The 20,453-nt window shown below is 37.7% G+C and overlaps 1 protein-coding gene across 4 annotated transcripts in view; it reads right to left on the bottom strand.

The window, feature by feature from the left end:
* The window catches only part of pard3bb (par-3 family cell polarity regulator beta b), a 441,444-nt gene that overhangs the window by 180,438 nt on the left and 240,553 nt on the right, over positions 1 to 20,453 (bottom strand). For all 4 annotated transcript variants that reach the window (XM_055215428.2, XM_055215427.2, XM_055215429.2 and 1 more), the window contains 3 exons: positions 13,405 to 13,537; positions 4,310 to 4,403; positions 2,518 to 2,621 (listed from right to left, as the gene is read on the bottom strand). In XM_055215428.2, coding sequence (XP_055071403.2) covers positions 2,518 to 2,621; positions 4,310 to 4,403; positions 13,405 to 13,537 — 331 coding nt within the window. The remainder of the gene's footprint in view (positions 1 to 2,517; positions 2,622 to 4,309; positions 4,404 to 13,404; positions 13,538 to 20,453) is intronic.

The raw sequence follows: 20,453 nt of genomic DNA, 5'->3' as shown, positions 1-20,453 counted from the left end.
GAGATCAAAAACCTCTTGTTTTTCATTTAAAACAGCTACATTCCTTGTCAGTAAAAAAGATTCTTTCTTAAAACCATTTCAAGATTGAAACAGTTTCATTTACAGTGCAATATTTTGTTCATGATATTAATGTAAGCATACTTGTTGCAAAGGTAACATAGGACAGGTTTCCACTGGCACTGCCCTTACAAAAATGTCATTATTATGATTACATGATTTAACCATGGTTACCACAAATTCACCATGGGTTTGCCAATGGTAATCAAAAAAACATGGTTATTACAAAAAACATAGTTAATTTTTCGTAAGGGTTCGTTTTTGAAATGTCTTCGATTTGAGTTCAAATCTGTCTCCCAATTGTGCTCCACTTGTATCTGAAAAGTCATGATCAATACATTTTCTTTGATTTTTTTTTTTTTTTTGCATTAAATATGGATTGGACTGAACAAAAAATTACATGAGGGTGTTAAAAGTTAAAGGATTAGTCCATTTTCTTAAAAGAAAAATCCAGATAATTTACTCACCACCATGTCATCCAAAATGTTGATGTCTTTCTTTGTTCAGTCATGAAGAAATTATGTTTTTTGAGGAAAACATTGCAGGATTTTTCTAATTTTAATGGACTTTAATAGAGCCCAACATTTAATACTTAACTCAACACTTAACAGTTTTTTTTCAACTGAGTTTCAAAGGACTATAAACAATCCAAAACGAGGCATAAGTGTCTTATCTAGCAAAACGATTGTCATTTTTGACATGAAAAATAACAAATATGCACTTTTAAAGCACAACTTCTCGTCATGTAGATCCGGTCGTGATGCGCCAGCTGACCTCACGCAATACGTCATGACGTCAAGAGGTCACAGAGGAAGAACGCGAAACTCCTCCCCAGTGTTTACAAGTGGTTGAAAGAGGACCGTTCCTATGTTGTTGTATGTCAACTGATACTAATTAATGTCTTTGTGTCAGTTTATTGTTTAAAATGGTCCACAAATGTGTGTTTTATGTATGTAACACGTGACCTCCCTACGTCACTACGCATTTACGTTTGGTCGCGCTGGACCGGACCTAGGCGAAAAGTTGTGGTTTAAAAGTACATATTTGTTATTTTTCTTGTCAAAAATGACAATCGAGACCCTTATGCCTCGTTTGGGATTGTTTATAGTCCTTTGAAACTCCGTTGAAAAAAACTGTTAAGTGTTGAGTTAAGTGTTAATTGTTGGTGTCTATTAAAGTCCATTAAAATTAGAAAAATCCTGCAATGTTTTCCTCAAAAAACATAATTTCTTCTCGACTGAACAAAGAAAGACATCAACATTTTGGATGACATGGTGGTGAGTAAATTATCTGGATTTTTCTTTTAAGAAAATTGACTAATCCTTTAAAGTTGAACTTGCATTGCTTGCACAAGCACCATACTGTAGCTCAACATATTGAAGCACTCTACATACCGTAAATAAATTACTTAATAATACTTCCATTTTTTGGCACGTGCTGAATAAAAAAAATTGACATTCTCTATTAAAAACAACAACTTCAAAACGATGTATGATTTGTTGAAATCTGACATAATAAAATTACAGAACTATATGTTTGGAGTTGATAGAGTCCGCAAAATCAATTGAGAAAAATAGATTTTTGAAGATTCAAAAACAAAAATCACAGCATCCAAACCTTAAAATTACTGGTTAAACAAAAAGATTTGGTACACACACAGTCAAAAACACTATCTATAGGAACAATATATGTTTGATTGACATTGGCTATGTTTACATGCACAACATTTTGTCAATCCGACTAAATTTAATATGATTAAAGGTTACGACAGTACAGTTTCCATGCACCTAAAACATAATCTGATTAAATGTTCGTTTACATGAACATTCTATAGAAACCAAACCGAACGTCTGCTCAAGCACACTGCCAGGGTTGCCAGATTCGAGTATCAAAACCATCTGAATGGACATTCAAAACTAGCCCAAAAGCAATCCCAATCACTGTCCACAGCCCATATATCAAGAACTAATCAACAAAATCATTTCATCTTTAACCAGCTGGAAAAAAAAACAACTAGTGTAAACAGTTCAAACAGTAGCCCAAATCTAAACTTGTCTTGTCTCCATCACCAATCCCAGGAAGTAAACGGTTGCCAACAATCCGTGTGTTTGTTTTAGACCAAAAAAAAAAGAGATTTACGTTGGAGACGATAACTCGCATTATCGTTTTCTTTGGGGTTTGTACCTTTTGCATATCGTTTACATGTACTAATACACACTTACACACCAAAGGAAATGAAAAAATGTGAATCGAACAATAGGTGCTATTTAAAGTACTTATTTTAATGAAAACCTTAATTTCGACCAAAATCTACATTTCTACCTTCTTTTGCCTTTAGCTCCAAATTAGACCATGCACATTCTGACTCATTTATACAGCACAAGTCATATCATTTTCATTTGTGTTCAGCTTTACTTTAATGCTCTTAATGATGTGAGATTGCAGGGTCAATTGTCTTACCCAGATCCATGCTCTTAGAAGACTTCACATGATTCTGCTCCATATGAGTCTTCTTAACCCCGTCAGTCACAGACGCGTCAGCTGAACGAAGACTTGAATTCACACTGGATATACACACAAAGAGCATATATGCATTTTTCATTAGATCGTTGACTATGCAGTTAAATAACCCAGCCTGTACACCTGCTAGCTTTTAAAAATCTACTACCGTAGTTGTCTAGAAAAGTAGTCAGCTTTATGCTTGACTTCATCAGTGTTTTCTATTGCTAAAATATGATAATCCATTAGAAAAATATTTAAGTTTGTGTATTTTGGTCAGTCTCTCCCTGGTCAAGTGAGTCTGAGCCAGATTGGGAGATGGCTTGACTATCTTAAACCAGCCTCAACTGTTCTTCATTTAACATAAAAGTCTGAAACTTCATTGACTGTATGTGAGAAAGGAGACCTTAAAGGAATATTCCATTTTCTTAAAAGAAAAATCCAGATAATTTACTCACCACCATGTCATCCAAAATGTTGATGTCTTTCTTTGTTCAGTCCAGAAGAAATTATGTTTTTTGAGGAAAACATTGCAGGATTTTTTTAATTTTAATGGACTTTAATAGAGCCCAACATTTAATACTTAACTCAACACTTAACAGTTTTTTCAATGGAGTTTCAAAGGACTATAAACAATCCCAAACGAGGCATAAGGGTCTTATCTAGCGAAACGATTGTCATTTTTGACAAGAAAGATAAAAAATGTGTACTTTTGGACCACAACTTTTCGTCTAGGTCAGGTCCAGCGCGACCTAACGTAAATGCGTAGTGACGTAGGGAGGTCACGTGTTACATATATAAAACACACATCTGCGGACCATTTTAAAAAATAAACTGCCACAAAGACATTAATTAGTATCAGTTGACATACAGTAGGAACGGTCCTCTTTCAACACACTTGTAAACACTGGGGTGGAGTTTCGCGTTCGTCCTCTGTGACCTCTTGACGTCATGACGTATTGCGTGGGGTCAGCTGCCGCATCACGACCGGATCTACATGACGAGAAGTCGTGCTTTAAAAGTGTATATTTTTTATTTTTCTTGTCAAAAATGACAATCGTTTCGCTAGATAAGACCCTTATGCCTCATTTGGGATTGTTTATAGTCCTTTGAAACTCCGTTGAAAAAAACTGTAACGTGTTGAGTTAAGTGTTAAATGTTGGGCTCTATTAAAGTCCATTAAAATTAGAAAAATCCTGCAATGTTTTCCTCAAAAAACATAATTTCTTCTGGACTGAACAAAGAACGACATCAACATTTTGGATGACATGGTGGTGAGTAAATTATCTGGATTTTTCTTCTAAGAAAATGAACTAATCCTCTAATGATACCTTGACATATGCATGATGTTTAAACTGCCATAAACAGCTCAACATATGGTCAGTGTGACAGTCACATTTCATGTCCTTAAGGTTTTCATCAACATCTGAGCGACCCTTCATTTATTTTAGTGCAGTATGCATGAATTTCAGTTTGTATGAGAACATAAACTCAGACCATTACAGCACCATACTGGTTCATTTTCAGTATACTTTGCCAACACAGCATGCTCCAGGTTCATTTTATTTTCACTTTTATGTCATTTTAAATTCAATTTTCCTTTTGTTGTCACCATGTACAGAATGAGTCATGGCCAACACAGACCCAACAAGATGACTATTGGTAGAAATAATGAACTAGTCAACTAATCAATCCCTCCAATAAATAACAGACATTTTTGTTAATTTAGATGATCCAAGAAAATCCATGTTACCTCTGCTGGAGTTTCAGACTGTCCTGCCTCTGCGGATTAGCGACCAACCCTTCATCCTCCCCCTCTACCACGTGACCGTATCCCCCATTCGGAACTGTAAGAGAAACCACAGAGAGAGAAAAGCAATGATTAGAGTTCTGTGGAAATATTATGCAGGCTCATTTAAGAGGGGTCTGCTGGGGTCAGACCTGCGATGGAGAGAGGTGACAGTCTGGATAGGACATAGAGACGGACAGACGGAGACTGAGACCATTATCAGCTCCAACACACTGCAATCTCTACTCACCTTTAATGATCTTTCACTCCTATGATAATAGGACTGGGGCCTTGGATTGACTTGATTTTTCACCCATAATAAGCATAGTTAAGCTTGTAAAACTGTCTGCATATCTGACAGACAAAGACTGTGGCTCTGTGTGTTTGTTACCTCACTTACATAGTTCATTTATGACATATTTTGATCTTTCTAAAATATTCGTTATTTAAAGTTGTTTAAATAATTTTCATTAATTCTTTTTAATTATTTCAATAATTTTCTGTTTATTCTATGATTTTTTTTTATTAATATATTATTATTTTACTTATTTTTTTATTGACTTTTTTCTTAACAGCACGCTGCCTGTGTTTAAAAGCAAACTCTTTATAAGCATAAACAAAATATGGCACCTTAGTTAAAGGCAGTTTTTTTTCCAAATGCTATAAATCTATTGAATCAATATATAAATGTGCATTCATCTTTGGCATGTTATATTCATTTAGTTGACTAGTGAAATACACTGATAAAAAAAACATTAAGTGCATTAAAACACTTAATTTGTCATATTAAGAACACTATCATTGCTGCTGTTATACTTGGGACATCGTCACTGAACTTTTTCACAGTGATCAGCTGTAAAATGTTTTGGTCCTGCTTGATTTTTGTTGACTTTGCGTAAAATAATAGAAAGTTTTTCATAAGATCCCCTGGGGTCAATGTGTTAGCATGACAGAAGCTTGATGCTGTCGTGTGAGAACAAGCAACAGCCGGCATTTTTTCTTCGTTTTTCTCCACGGTTTGGAAAAAAGGGAAAAAAAGATGACAGAATTACACGGCGGATATTGGATTTTGCGTAAAATTAAGAATTTATTTTTAATACTAACCAGATACAATATTGATTTTGGTGATTTTATCGCGTTTTGGAACAAACCATTATATGTATATCACTATTGCTATTTTATGAGTGACTTAATTTTGGTTAATTTCTGCAAACAGCTTTAAAAACAGTTATCACTCTCAAAATCTTACACCATCTTCATAATTTGACATTAAATTGCAAATTTACACACATTTTCATCATACAATAGTTGAACAAAAGAAAAACAAAATTTCCTCATCAACCTTTTCCTGAAGATTGCAATACATTTTGTTTATTTGTATTTTGACATTTAAATATGCTTTACTATTTAAAAGTGACACAATCCTTTTATTTAAGGCCTAGAATATCAAAAAGATTATATTAGTAAAACTCTGTGGTAGTGTGTGGCACTTTTAAAAGTCCGCTTCTACAGGTGAATACCCTAATTTATTACACGGCTCTCTGGAATGCTTGATTCTGATTGGTCAGTTGAGACATTTGCAGGTTCGTTCTTTTCGAATAATAACCGCTCCAAAATAATAACGCATAGCCGGACTACTTGCACGAGTAATATCGCTCCGCGCCAATAAAGATCAATAAAGATTACTGTCTGTGTGGCGCCATCTTGTGACAAACACTCGACAACCACGACAAGAGACAGACAGCTTACTGAGACTGAACTTGACAAAATAGAGCATGACAGCTACGAAGCCAACACACAAAAAAATACAGAATGGGGATTAAAACTTCTCAAAGAGAAAAAATGGAGACAAGTATGAAGCAGAGGATCTTTATAAGGTATTACGATCATTTTATGCATCTGTGCAAAGTTTCGCGGAAGGATAAAAATGTTAATTTAAAACAAATATGCCAATAAAACGTTTCAAATTCATATTCATGTCCAGTTTTTTTTCTTATGTGGCAAGTAGCCGTGTAATAAGCGGGATAATGTAGAGGCAGCCGGTAGTTATTGGGAAATAAGCCCCTTCAGTGTGATACAAGACCCTCCGCTTCGCGTCGGGTCCTGATCACACTGTCGGGGCTTATTTCCCAATAACTACCGGCTGCCTCTACATTATCCCTTACTTAGTGCTTCATTTAGCTATATTATGCAAAAAATGTTTGCGCATCATGCTTCTGTTTGGTGAAATATGACTTTCAATGGTGCTGTGCCATTCAAGAACTTTTCCCGACTTCTCGCGATACATTGATGTCTTCCCCATCGGTCCGTGCATCAGTGCATGAAGTCGATAACACGCGTTAGAGCTGTGCCTTGAATTCATAAAAATGTCACTGGCCAACTGGTTTCATATACATGCTGTTTTTTACTCGCTTGGTAAGTGTTCATTTTAAGCCCTGGGAGCAGGTAAAGATGCAACATCTAACAAATAGCCCAACAGAAAGAGTAGAAGATGCTGCGATTATTTGCCCAAATCACATCTCATTTGCCTTAACAGAGCATTGCAGGATCTGCTAGGCAACACAAAAGCTTTAAACCACCTGCTTTACAGGACAACACAGCAATGATTTGTTCTGAATATGGGTGTAATTGCAGCACATGGAAGACTCTAGGAGTATTTACCCAGAATTCACCTGATTCTTTGTCGATGACAAAGCCTTGATTAACATCTGTTAGTTTAACCTGTACCAAACCAAAACCAAGACTGGTGGTCTTTGTCTAAAAGCCGATGACGTGAAATTGAAAACAAATGCCTCAGATTCTCAGACACTTAGCGAATGTTTTTTATCTGCAGTATGAACAGTCACTCATCAGCAATTCACAGACAGGACAAACACTCGTAATCATTTCCTAAACCGCTTCCTCAAGTTAAAAAAGATAGCGTGAGATTTGTAACTTCTTGAAATGGGATGCTGGAATATGAAGGAATATGAAGACGGTGATCTTCTCTGTCTTCTTGATGGAGTGTCTGTGTTTTGGCGGAGTGGAGCTGAAAATCAGTCTTGACAATAACATAGATCAGTTCGCCCCACCCAGAACTTCTCATCATTACTCATCAGTCTTCACTTGAATGACTGCTTATTAGTATTATATATCTCATCTGTTTGTGTGCCGCACAACTGCCGCAATACATCAAGCCCACAGACACGCGTGTGCACGCTCGTACACGCACGCACTCGGAAGATGAACCGATGTTGGAGTGAATGGAAAAAATAGATCTGTATCGCACTCAAAAGCAGGTAGGCACATTTTCAGCCGCGCACACACTCACGGTTATTTATCTGCTAAAGTGTGGCGTAGTTGAAATGAAATAAGTTGTTCCTGCTGAAGATGATGGATCAATGGCTCTTCCGGCTAAACAGGGTTATTAATCCTAAAGGGAGAGCTACCCAACCTCTCGCCAGCAAGAGCAGAACACCTCCTTATGTAAAACATTAAGTGAAATAAAAGCCTTGTTTCTCTTTGAGAGGCCTGGACACTGAACAGATGATGCATTTCTGGTCAAATACTGTAGTAGTTGCCATTTTACCTCATTAGTATTTGCTATTTTAAAATGCATAGTTCTGGTTTAGATGCTGATGGTTTATTCATAGTTCATTTGATTTTCTACCGAGCTACGATTTCACATTACCTCACACAACAGTTCATTTTGTTGCATAGCAATGTATTGTTGTATAATTAGGGGATTAAATTGGATTTAATGATGTCACTGCTTGTAAGGCTAATTTCATGCTTTTCTTTAAAGAGACCCAAAAATGTAGTTCATGTTGTTCTAAACCTGTACGAGTTTCTTTATTTTGTTTAACAACACAAAATATTTTGATAAATGATGTTAAGCACACCGTTGACCTCAAACTTAGCAAATAATTCAAATATGGTGGCATGTCGATAACTTTGAATTTTATTCTTTCATGTATGCCAATAGAGGGTATGCATTGATGTCACTGTTTCACGTGACCACGCCAGAGCACGCCCTGTTAAGTGGCAAACGTTCAACAAAATGGTTGTTTTTTATAGCGGTTGTTGCGAAAATGCTAGTAAACCTGACTATTATTAGCTTAAATTGAATTTAGTTGGACTTGATAGCAGAGGTAGACAATACTTAGTTACATTTTCCAAGCATCTGTGCTTTATTAGGATGTTTGTATTCTAAAGCATAGAATCATACTGTGTATTCTTTAATATTGCATATTAAAATAGATTTTATGCCTTATCACATTAAAATTGTGTACTTTTACTAGAGTAAAAGTACGTTAATGTACTTAAATATAAAATGTACAACAAAAACTTGTATTTATGTAATGTAATAGAGTAAAAATTATGATAATATGCTTTGGAATGTATGTTTTCCAAAGAAAAACACGGATCAAATACAAGTACTTGAAAAAATACTTTTAAGTAGAAAGTAAAACCTCTGCTTGATAGTGACCCTAGCAACTTATCAACCCACCTGTGGTCTGTGGACGTTGGCATGAATGATCAATTTACTACTTCTTTCTGTGTTTTTTAGGTGTCTGTAAAACGATAGCTCTGAATTCTTGTTAATCTGTTAGTACAGTCTATCGCACAACAGCTTTCTCCCATTTACACACGTGTTTTTACTGATTTCACACTGTACACAACTTCTGCCGCTCTGTCATTTGCCACTCAGTGGGCGTAACCGCAGTCACTTTCGCCGAAGGTGACGTCACGTGCATATCCTTTATTGACAAAACTTGCATAAGATAACTAGTGACAAAACATGATTAGTTATATTCCAATTGTTTTCTAAATTTGAGTAAAATCCTTAAACAGGATTTACAATCACAAAAGCTTTAATTTAAGCAAATCGATGTTCTGTTTCTACCTCAGGATGCCCATCCCAAGGTAACTAGAAATTATTCCAACTCCAGTTTGGATCAAGCTCTAATAATGACTTTCCCCAACACCCGTAAAGTGACGACACCAACCATGCCAGGACTTCAGCGCTATACAAAAAAATGTGAATTGAATTAACATGACATTGCTTGTCTTTTTTCAATAAATATGCCAGAAAAAATGGTATTGAGTACCATGGGTCTTGAACATAAATGGTGCTTTTCCATTGCATAACATGGTGCGTCTGACTTTTGGGGGGGGTTCCCCACTGTGAACAGTACTAGTACCTTGTCCTTTTATTGTACCACCTCAGTTGAGTTTCCAAGTGAGCTAAAACGTGACGTTTAAAGGCAGGGTGCGTGATTTAAAAAAAAAACTACTACCTTGGCTGACTACCAAAACACACTTGTAGCCAATCAGCAGTAAGGGGCATATCTACTAACTGACATCGTTGCCTTGCCTGGGTTGCATATGTGTTGGGCGGGTCTATCAAAAGAAGGTCCAGATTCTATTGGGGTAGGGGCGTGTTTGTTTAGATGATTTCAAATATCAACATTGGCTTTCATAGATCATGGACCCCGCCACTGCAGATCACTGACTGGTCAAAGACAACCATCACTACCAGCGTCACTGTTAAAAGCAAGATTAGCTACCCTCGAGCAAACCACGTAATGTGGTCATCTGTGATTTTATGTACAAGTTCCCAAACTCCCGTTTTAGCGGTGAAAAACATCCACCTGCTGAGAATCGAGAACACAATTCCATCAAAATGCTCCATTGCTCCTGTATTGTGCGTTTGTATGTACCGCGTTTACGAAAGTAGAGGCGGCACAACTATAGCAACAAGTCTATAAACCCACTTTGAATTGGTACTAAACTGCAGTGGAAAAGCAAACCTAGACAAAATAAAGCATGTTGAGCCACGTCGTGCCGAGCCTAGCTGTACCACACGATGAAAAAGCGCCAATGCAGTATTATAGGTATACCATTGTAACACTTGAAAACCATTAAACATGAATCTTAATCATCATAATCATTTAGTACCACTGTGTATATAAATACCTTGATAGCACAGCAAAAACACATTAGTCTTAGATTAAACTTCAGAAACTCAAAGTTCATCTTCTCATGAAGGAATTGCGGGGCACGGAAAAACTCTTCTCCCACCACAGATGGACAAAGTTCAGAAACAGTAATATTCATAACAACCCACACTTCTGCCCTCTCTCCAGCTCCCAACCCACTGTTATCCGGGGTTATAATTAGAGCTAATTCTCCCGAGGAGAAACACTTCAAACACAAACACAATGCACATGCATATGTACGAAATCATTAGCTTTCATTTACAGCTCAAACAACTACCAGTAAATTACTTCCCTCAGCCCAAATAGCTGTGCCACGCTAAAAAATTCAGCACTCTCTTGATGAGGGCATTATGCATTTTAAATTGGTTGTTACGCTTGGCGTCGAGCGGACCGCATTACTGTTGTGCATGTGGAAACACGGCCTAGATAAAACATCAACTTAATGATCTCAAAGGTCAGGGTGAGAGAAACAGACGCAAACATACAATCACAACACGAACGAGGACTTCTTATTCTTATTCTTTTCTCATTTTCTCTGCATATGAGACATTCGTACCCTGGAACCACTTCCAGCTCGCGCGAAGAGAAAGATTATATTTGAACTGCATATATTTATGAACGTGAGACCATCGGTATATCAAAGAAGTAAACAACCGGGGGAGAAGCTGTGAGGTGTCAGGAAAGGAGGATGTGGGTGATATTGGACTATTTGTTTTATTTCTTAGCACTGTGTACTCTGGGAATGCCGAAATGTACAGCGTGTATAAGTAGCAATCGTCGGGAAAAGTTGAGGATGCACAAAGCAGGCAGGCCCGTCTTAAGCCTCCTTTCTCGTTCATCTGTCTGTCTCTAGTTGTGTAGAAATCCTACAGGAGGAGTGTTACTCTTTCATGTTCGGTTAACAGGATGGTCCACACGACAGGCGTTTCACATAAAAAGAATTGCAAATGTGCCCCAATTCTCAGACGAGGTAAACTTCCAGCTCCTAATACAGGCGTGATAAAGCAGTCTTTCCAGGCTTGAGAGCGAAAGGGAAAGAGACAAAGTTTGTACAACAAGCATACTGCATTTAGGGCTGTCACAATGATTAAATAATCGTCTCATCGCAATTGTTTGACCGAATCGCGATGATTTCAGATCACTGCAATGATTGCACATCTCTCTAAAAAACACAAGGGGGAGTTGCAGCGCCTGTATAAACGAGACAGTATCAGATTACTTTTAAATATGTGTTATATGTATTCATTTTTAATTAATTTGATTAATTAATTTGCCTTGCAAAATATGTAATTTAAATAATCACAACAATGTGTGAACATTATTTCATTAACAAACAAACAAAATGTATGAGAATTAAATGTCAAAGCAATAAAACAGACAATTAATCGTCAAAATTTATTAGACAATTAACCGTCACCCAAATTTCATAACCGTGACAGCCCTAACTGCATTGATAGCAACATACTTTGTGTACAAACATACTTCTAGTACCAAATGTGGACAAATAAAGACGTTAAAACGTAAACGCTTAATTTTAAAATATGGAGTGTTTTAGGGTGCCATAGGTGAGCTGTTGTCAAAAAAGCAGCCTGAAAAATTTAAAGTCTCCAAAGATTAAAAGCAAATTTAAAGGATTAGTCCATTTTCTTAAAAGAAAAATCCAGATAATTTACTCAACACCATGTCATCCAAAATGTTGATGTCTTTCTTTGTTCAGTCGAGAAGAAATTATGTTTTTTGAGGAAAACATTGCAGGATTTTTCTGGTTTTGATGGACTTTAATAGGGCCCAACATTTGGTGCTTGACTCAACGCTTGGCAGTTTTTTTCGGCGGAGTTTCAAAGGACTATAAACAATCTCAAAGGAGGCATAAGGGTCTTATCTAGCAAAACGATTGTCATTTTTGACAAGAAAAATAACAAATATACACTTTTGAAGCACAACTTCTCGTCATGTAGATCCGGTCGTGATGTGCCAGGTGACCCCACGCAATACGTCATGACGTCAAGAGGTCACAGAGGACGAACGCGAAACTCCTCCCCAGTGTTTACAAGTGTCTTGGAAGAGGACCGTTCCGACGTTGTTGTATGTCAACTGATACTAATTAATGGCTTTGTGTCAGTTTATTGTTTAAAATGGTCCGCAAATGTGTGTTTTATATAACACGTGACCTCCCTATGTCACTACGCATTTACGTAAACGAAAAGTTGTGGTTTAAAAGTACATATTTTTTATTTTTCTTGTCAAAAATGACAATCGTTTCGCTAGATAAGACCCTTATACCTCGTTTGTGATCGTTTATAGTACCGTGAAACTCTGATGAAAAAAACTGCCAAGTGCTGAGTTAAGTATTAAATGTTGGGCTCTATTAAAGTCCACCAAAATTAGAAAAATCCTGCAATGTTCTCCTCAAAAAACACAATTTCTTCTCGACTGAACAAAGAAAGACACCAACATTTTGGATGACATGGTGGTGAGTAAATTATCTGGATTTTTTTAAAGAAAATTGACTATTTCTTTAATCCAAATGGTAAGGCAGAATCACAGGGATCTTTCACTGTAAAAAAAAGTCAAAATGCATTTTGCTAAGCTAAAAAAAAATCATAAAACATGGCATCATATCGAGTCTTCCATGTGTATGGCAATTTATGGTGTGCAATTGTTGACTTTAAAATGTTAATAATTTATAAAGTTTTGGTTAGGATGCAGCCTTAGAAAGCATGTGCCTATATATACAGCACACAGCAATAGGCCGCTCACTAGGTTTCAGAATAGAGCCGTTGCTTAGACGCACATTAGCGATTAGAGATCATATCTCGCCTTTCATTCTGGGCATATCACTTTGTTTTCAAAAGTACTATTTATATTGTTTTTGTTTCCCCGCCTTCAAGTCAAAATGAAGAGTCATACTTTCAGTGTCTAGCCGATAAAGAGGCAGTCCGAAAGATTAAAAAGCAAATACGGTGTAGGCGACAGAGAAATATATTAGCCCTTGATTTTTGGGTGGCCTTCTCCTTGAACGTCTCACTGCTGTGCGGCAGGACTGCGAGATAAAAACAAGACGAGTCCATCACTCACCCGCACATCTCTCGTAGATGCTGTTCATCACCATGGGGGGCTGAACGCCGTCGTCCGATTGGCCGAGGTGCCCCGCCTGTCCCACGCAGCTATCAAAGGATCGATTGAGAATCCGCCGCGTTTCCTGGAACTCCTGTGAGAGAGAATGAGAGAACCGGTGTCACCTTATCGATTCTGCTTGTGAATTATGGAAACAGAAGAGGCGAATCCGAGCACCGGGATAGGTAAAGACTTTCAAATAGCAGAGAGATCGTTACGCCGGCTTCGGCATTCATCACAAAACAAATATCACGCTGGGAGTGGGGTTCTGGGACGCAAACAGGATAGGATTAAAAGAGCAGAACGGCATCTACTCTTTGCTTCCGGAAGTGCTCTTAATTCATCTGATTAGACTAGCTGTCAATGACATGAAGGATTTAAGCCACTTGCACAGATGTTACAGATTTTCTGTCTCTTGCCCCCAGAGAGAAAGACAGAATGGTAATTCATTTCATTATCTTGCCCCCAGGCCTGTAGCGCCACTATGAAATATGTTAATTTCATTGGCAGATTTAAAATGCTGGAGAGATGCAGGGTGCCGCGCATCAGATGGGTCCTCTAATGGCCTGTTCGGATACCGCACAGGCTGGCGGCAATTGGTTAACCGTGGATCATTAGGAACGCAAACTGCTCGCATATATATTGTACATCAAGGTGTGAACGTGCATGTGAGGGATTTTTTAGGCTCTGAGTGACTGAAGGTCTAAAACAGCTATCAAAGAGAAAGCCAAAGTGTCATGGTTCAGTGCGATGAGTGACTTCATGTTTAAAGATTCAAGACTGAGGTTTGTCAAAAAAAAATCATATTTACATTTTACACTTTACATTTGTAGGATCTAAACTGACATTTAAAGAGAACCTATGGTCCGATTCACGTTTTTAAATTTCCTTTGGTGTGTAGGTGTGTATTATTTCATGTTAAAGGGACACTCCACTTTTTTTTAAAGTATACTAATTTTCCAACTCCCTAATCACAACGTACAGGTTAGCTGGCCAATCAGGGACAAAGAGCTTTTAAAATCTGTGCGTTTCAGGAAGAGAGTGAAATCTGGAGCTACAAAAATTGACAGTATGTGGAAAATAATGTGTTTTTAACCATAAACCACACAAACACACTGTGTATTACACCAAATACACAGTTTTAGCAATGAAATAGGTGCTCTTTAATACCCACCATTAAAGGGATAGTTCAGCCAAAAATGATAATATAATATAATATTGGTTTTCAGATGAACACAATCAGAGCGATATTAGAAATTGTCCTGGCTGTTCCAAGCTTTATAATAGTAGTAAATGGTCCTTCGGTTTTGAAACCCAAAAAAGTCCATCCATCCTTCACAGAAGTAATCCAGGGGGTTAAAAAATGCGCAATCAATGTGATTTTGTGAGAAAAATATCCATATTTAAAACTTCAAAAAGTAAAAAAACTAGCTTCCGGTGATGACCAACACGCGTTCACGAGAGAGTGCGCTTCCAGCGTATGAAGTATAACTCCTTCACCTAACCGGAGTTCTTGATCTGTGTACTCCGGTTTAAACATTCAATATCCTCTTGTCTAATATCGAAATCCTCCACCTTTTTTTCATAAATTATAGATTTATATTTCCTGACTAGCGTTTGTTTTTTCTCTCTGTGCCTTTTAGGGATGCACCGAATCCAGATTTTTTAGGTTCGGCCGAATCCCGAATCCACCGTTTAAGATTCGGCCGAATCCGAAACCGAATTCTACTCGCATCCTTATTCCATTAACACAGTAAAACACATTAATGAAGTAAACAACGTCCACAGCAGTGTATTTTTCATTTTATTTATTTTAACTTTACATTATGCCAGGATGACAAGTTGGAAAACTATTTTGACAATTACCATAAGCCTATGCATAATGAAAGCAATGCGTTGCGACACGCTCGTTTTTCCAATAAGCAAGCAGCTCCGCGCTGAAAACTATATTTAACTTTGAGTGAGAAGCTCCGCTCGTCAATGTCAGTTTTCACACAGCCGTCCAATTACAGTGGAGGAGGGGCGGGACATTACCACAGCAACCAACCGGCTTACAGCTGAAGCATCACAGCTACCAAGCGCTCGGCTGAAAAACAGCTGGCGTTTGGCGTCCTCAAGGCGTTTTCAGCCGTGTTTAAAAGTTTTGGTGTGTCCAGCCTCTGAGGCTCACCGAAAGAAAAAGCTCATCTCCACGTCAGCACCCGATGTGTGTAATCAACGGCCGCGTGACGTCGACCAGCGTCGCGCAAGCCTAGGGTTCGGTTCGGTGGAAAAATAATCTAGGATTCGGCCGAACCCGAACCCCGTCAAAAAGCCCAGTATTCGGCCGAATCCGAATCCTGGATTCGGTGCATCCCTAGTGCCTTTGCGTTTGTCACTACGTCTCGTATGCTATGTCCTACAGTACGTTAGTTATTTTAGTTTGATATTTTTATTACAAAATCACATTGATGCCCTCAGAAGGCCTTTATTATTGTCCTGAAGCCGTGTGGATTACTTCTGTGAAGGATGGATGGACTTTTTGGGGTTTAAATCAGAAGCACCATTTACTACCATTATAAAGCTTGGAATAGCCAGGACATTTTCTGATATAACTCTGATGGTGTTCGATTGAAAAAAAGATAATTATATACATTGAGGATGAGTAAATCATGGGGTTATTTTTTTATTTTAGGATGAACTATCCCTTTAAGCTGTTATCCTAAGTATGGGTGTTAGGACACGAATGATGGTCAAAGATGCTTCGAAAGTGTGAAGCAAATCAGCCATCAGGGATTTAAATGGGGCGTAAAAACTAAAAGTCATAAACTGGATGGTTCACTTCAAAGTTTCCCTTTAGGAAAGCTTGCAGTTATTTACATTTTTTCAGTAAAGGGTAATGAGTAGATCTGAATCTGTTAGAAGTGTTTGATGTACTACATAGACATAATCTAATAGTCATAGTATTCCTCCTAAGTCTGGTAAGGTCATCGATAGTGACTAATCTGCAAAAATGGCCATTTAGGTATCTTATGGTAATAATAACAACATCACAGCTTTGAGTCCATGAGCCGCCTACCGTAACGCATCAATGCCCTTCAGTACTCAGCAATGATTATCAATGTTAAACAATTACGAAAAACCAAAACTTAATTAACATTATAAGTGGACCTAATGGATAAATGAAGTGCTACAAAATATCACCTCTTTAATGCTAACCGCTGCAAGAGCAGATCTCGAGGTAGTGGGACGTGGGGGGGACACAGACCGCCAGGAAAAGAAACAGTGATGGGAACTAAATGAGATTACAGAAGGGATCAATGTGGATTCCATAGCCAACTTTTCCATTTCCTTTATAATATTTACAAAAAACAGACAGAGCTTGCAATTTTGAAATGATGAGATTCAGAAAACGCAGGGGAATCGATAAAAATTAACAGGAAATGTTGGGGCTGGGGAAAGGGACTGCAAAACGTGTTATGTAGAAAAAGTGTGGTCACACTTCATATTAGGTGGCATTAACTAATTTGTTTTTACATAAGCATTTAACACATTATACTTTTTCTGTACACTTTTTGAAAAAAAAAAATACAAAAATTGTCAATGGGATGGTACTTATTAAAAGGTCCTTATATGTACCATTTAGGTACAGATATGTACATATGAGGTACCAATATGCATAGATATGTATAAAGGCTAGATGGCTCAAGGCGGAGTCCCTAACGGCATCACCTGGCGGCCATCTTACGACGGGGCGCTCGCTCACTCGTAGCATTGAGTTTAATGGTGCAGGTACTTTTAAATGACCATAACTTGCTCAATTTTCTACCGATTTTCAAACGGTTTGGGTTTTTACAAACGTTATTAACGTGGCTATAATTCTGGATGCTTTAACATGTTTCATGAATTTATTTTTTATTTTTAGTATAGGTATGCAGTGTCATAGGTACATCTTTGACGTTTATAACAAACCAAACCGTCCGAAAATCGGCAAAAAACTAAGCAAGTTATGGTCATTTAAAAGTACCTGCATCATTAAAACTCAATGCTACGAGTGAGCGAGCGCCCTGTCGTAAGATGGCCGCCAAAATGCGGACGTTGCACTCCATTGGCCAGCAGCGCGGACGAGCCATCTAGCCTTTATACATATCTATGCCAATATGTACCTCTAAGGAATCAATGTGTACCTTTTAGGTAACAATATGCACATTTTAGGAAAAGGTACCACCCCAGTAACAACTTCTGTACCTTCTTTCCTGGGTAGGTTTAAGGGGTTGATTTAAGGTTGTGGATAGGGTCAAGAGTAAAACTACATGAATGTTTTTTATAGAAAAGGTGCTAGTAGTAGAAATTTGAATAACAATTTAAGATGAAGACATCAACAGGATTTAGTGCATTTTAGTGACAAGCATATAAGAAACCACAGGTTGACCGTAGCAAAAACACACCGTGGTGTGAGGATCAAAGGTATCCTGTTTCCCACAGTCTCTTTTCTCCATGGCTCCGTCTGCAGACACTGTTCTCTCTGTCTGTTATCACCATACACACCTCTGTGCTTAAGAACCCGTCCACAAAATCTCCTCAGACTCCACTTACATCTTAATCAGCTTCACAAAGCCTACAGTTAAAGACAAAAGTGGCCTGGCAGGACCGGTCGACCCCCTGCCATACCAGAGCAAACCTTCACAACACTTCTCTGGCACTAGAAGAAGAGGAAACGGTATCAGGTGCAGAGATCGTGTGGGCTTTCCCTGGGCTACTTTTCATTATTAATGCCCACGCCGTAATGAGATTATGACAAGACTATTTAGATGACTGTCTCAGAGAAACGCCGAGAAGGATTGATTAGATCAGGCTGTGGTATAATAGTGTTCAGTCTGTGGAGAGTTTCAGAAGAGATGTTTTCATCCAGTACATAAAATTTGATAGCTCAATATTTATTTAAGAGTGAAGATTAAGATTTACCTACAAATATTTTGATATTCATGGACATATTTTTGATGTAACAATAGAATCATCGAATCAGAGTTTTAGCCCACCATCACCAGCTTTGAAGTTTTAGCAAAGTTTTAATGTCCATCCATATTTATTTTTCACTCTTTTTTAAGATACAAACAGAAAATACAAGAAATATGTACACAAAATTAAAAACAAAACAATTTTCAGAACTAAATGCCTTTTTCGGGCATCAGTCAGTATTTAGTGTGACCTCTCTTGGCACCACAAAACACATCTTGAGCTTTTTTGAGGAAGTCATTCGATTAGAATTAGAAATTAGCATTTAAGTTAATTTAGGTTTAAAAGATCCTGCAGCTGCCTGCTAAATACTTGACACTTCAGCTTGTACTTTTATACGGTTTTTAATACAACATACACATTATCAGACTGGTTGTATTCTAAAAAGGAGACTGAGAAATAATTATATATGATCACTTTACCATTGCAAAAACAACAAATCTAACGGTAGCATGGTGGCCTAATAAAGCAATAAGCCCCAAGAAGCAGTGGGTTACCAGTGCATTTTATAACGGCTAAGGGGCGTTGTTAGGCACGACGCGAAGCGGAGTGCCTAAAACCCCCTTAGCCGTTATAAAATGCACTGGTAACCCACTGCTTCGCGGGGCTTATTGCGTTTATAAAACGGTTGCTTCAAATTATGTATAGCAGGATTTCATATAATAAAACACAGCAAATAAGTTGTAATTATATTAGTACAGATATTAGTCTTCCGCCAAACAAAGTAGTTCCTCAGACTCAAGTGTGTCTGCAACAGAGCGGTTCCCAAGCAAAACAGACGGAGCAAAGACACAATGAAAATATGATTCATTAAGACTGTGGTGTTTATTTTCATAAATTAACATTCATCTAATTTATACATTAACATTTATACCGTGCAACTGTTGACGTGTGGATCAAATATGCTTGGAAGCATGCTTAACACTTTCCCTGCCAGCGTTTTTTAAAAGAGTTGCCACCCAGCTTTAGTTAAACATTAATGCCTTCCAGAAAAATGTTCTTCTTTAGATATATAAACATACAATATATCAAATTAAAGAACAGACCCTCTGCTTTCAAACAACAAAATAAAAACGTTTCACCCTACCTTCAAATGTTCTTTTATCCTCTCAAATTTTGAGCAAAATGTTGGGATAATTCCATTTCTGTGAATGACTTTTGTTAGAGATCCGATTCAGATCGCTGATCAAAAAATACACTTGAGTTTTAAAGTGTTGAGTGAAAGCATCAGTGTTTATGTTGTTGTGTAAGATCGCCACCCAGTGGATAATATACGGTACAACTACTCCTCACGGAAGCCTTAATCAACAAGAAAACTCAACAATATTTATTGACACTTATCTGGATATCGCCATTAATTGTTCAATTGTTGAGGATTATAATTAATACAATATAATATAATTAGCCCACCCAATAAATCAAAATTGACAACAAAATCCGACATTTTGACAGTTATTTTCTACAGTACACAACAACAGTGGCGCAGTGATACAAGCTATGTAATACGGTTTGAGCCGTGGGTTTACCGGTGAGTTTTATCACAGCTGAGAACGCGTTTCAACCAATCAGAATGAAGAACCAGAACTGGCCGTTTTATAATGGGGCATACACACCAAACGCGAGTTCAACGGTTTGAACAAGTAAATTACATAAAAAGTAAATGTAAAGACATGATCAAACGCGTCCTCGCGCGGGGTGATGCGAATGAACGTCGAAAACACACACTATTCGCCTCAAAAGCGCCTTCGTGCAAGTTGAAAATTTTCAACTCGAGCGAAAAATTTGCATGACACAAAGTTAAATCCCACGAGTAATCTAGAGCGAGCCACGCGATGTTGCGCGTTTAGTGTGTAATTAGACTTTTGCACAGTGCTGTATATTAAAAAATAAACCATATTTAAAAAAAAACAGACCGATTGCTTAAAAAAACAACCCTGTTTCATCCTATCTATATTTGTTTAATGAGGTGGGTATGAGCGCCACCTAGTGCGTAAAAGCAAAAATATGGATTGCCG

This window comes from Misgurnus anguillicaudatus, chromosome 17, assembly GCF_027580225.2.
Source record: "Misgurnus anguillicaudatus chromosome 17, ASM2758022v2, whole genome shotgun sequence".
Lineage (NCBI taxonomy): Eukaryota > Metazoa > Chordata > Actinopteri > Cypriniformes > Cobitidae > Misgurnus > Misgurnus anguillicaudatus.
This window is presented reverse-complemented; position numbering and strand designations above follow the sequence as displayed.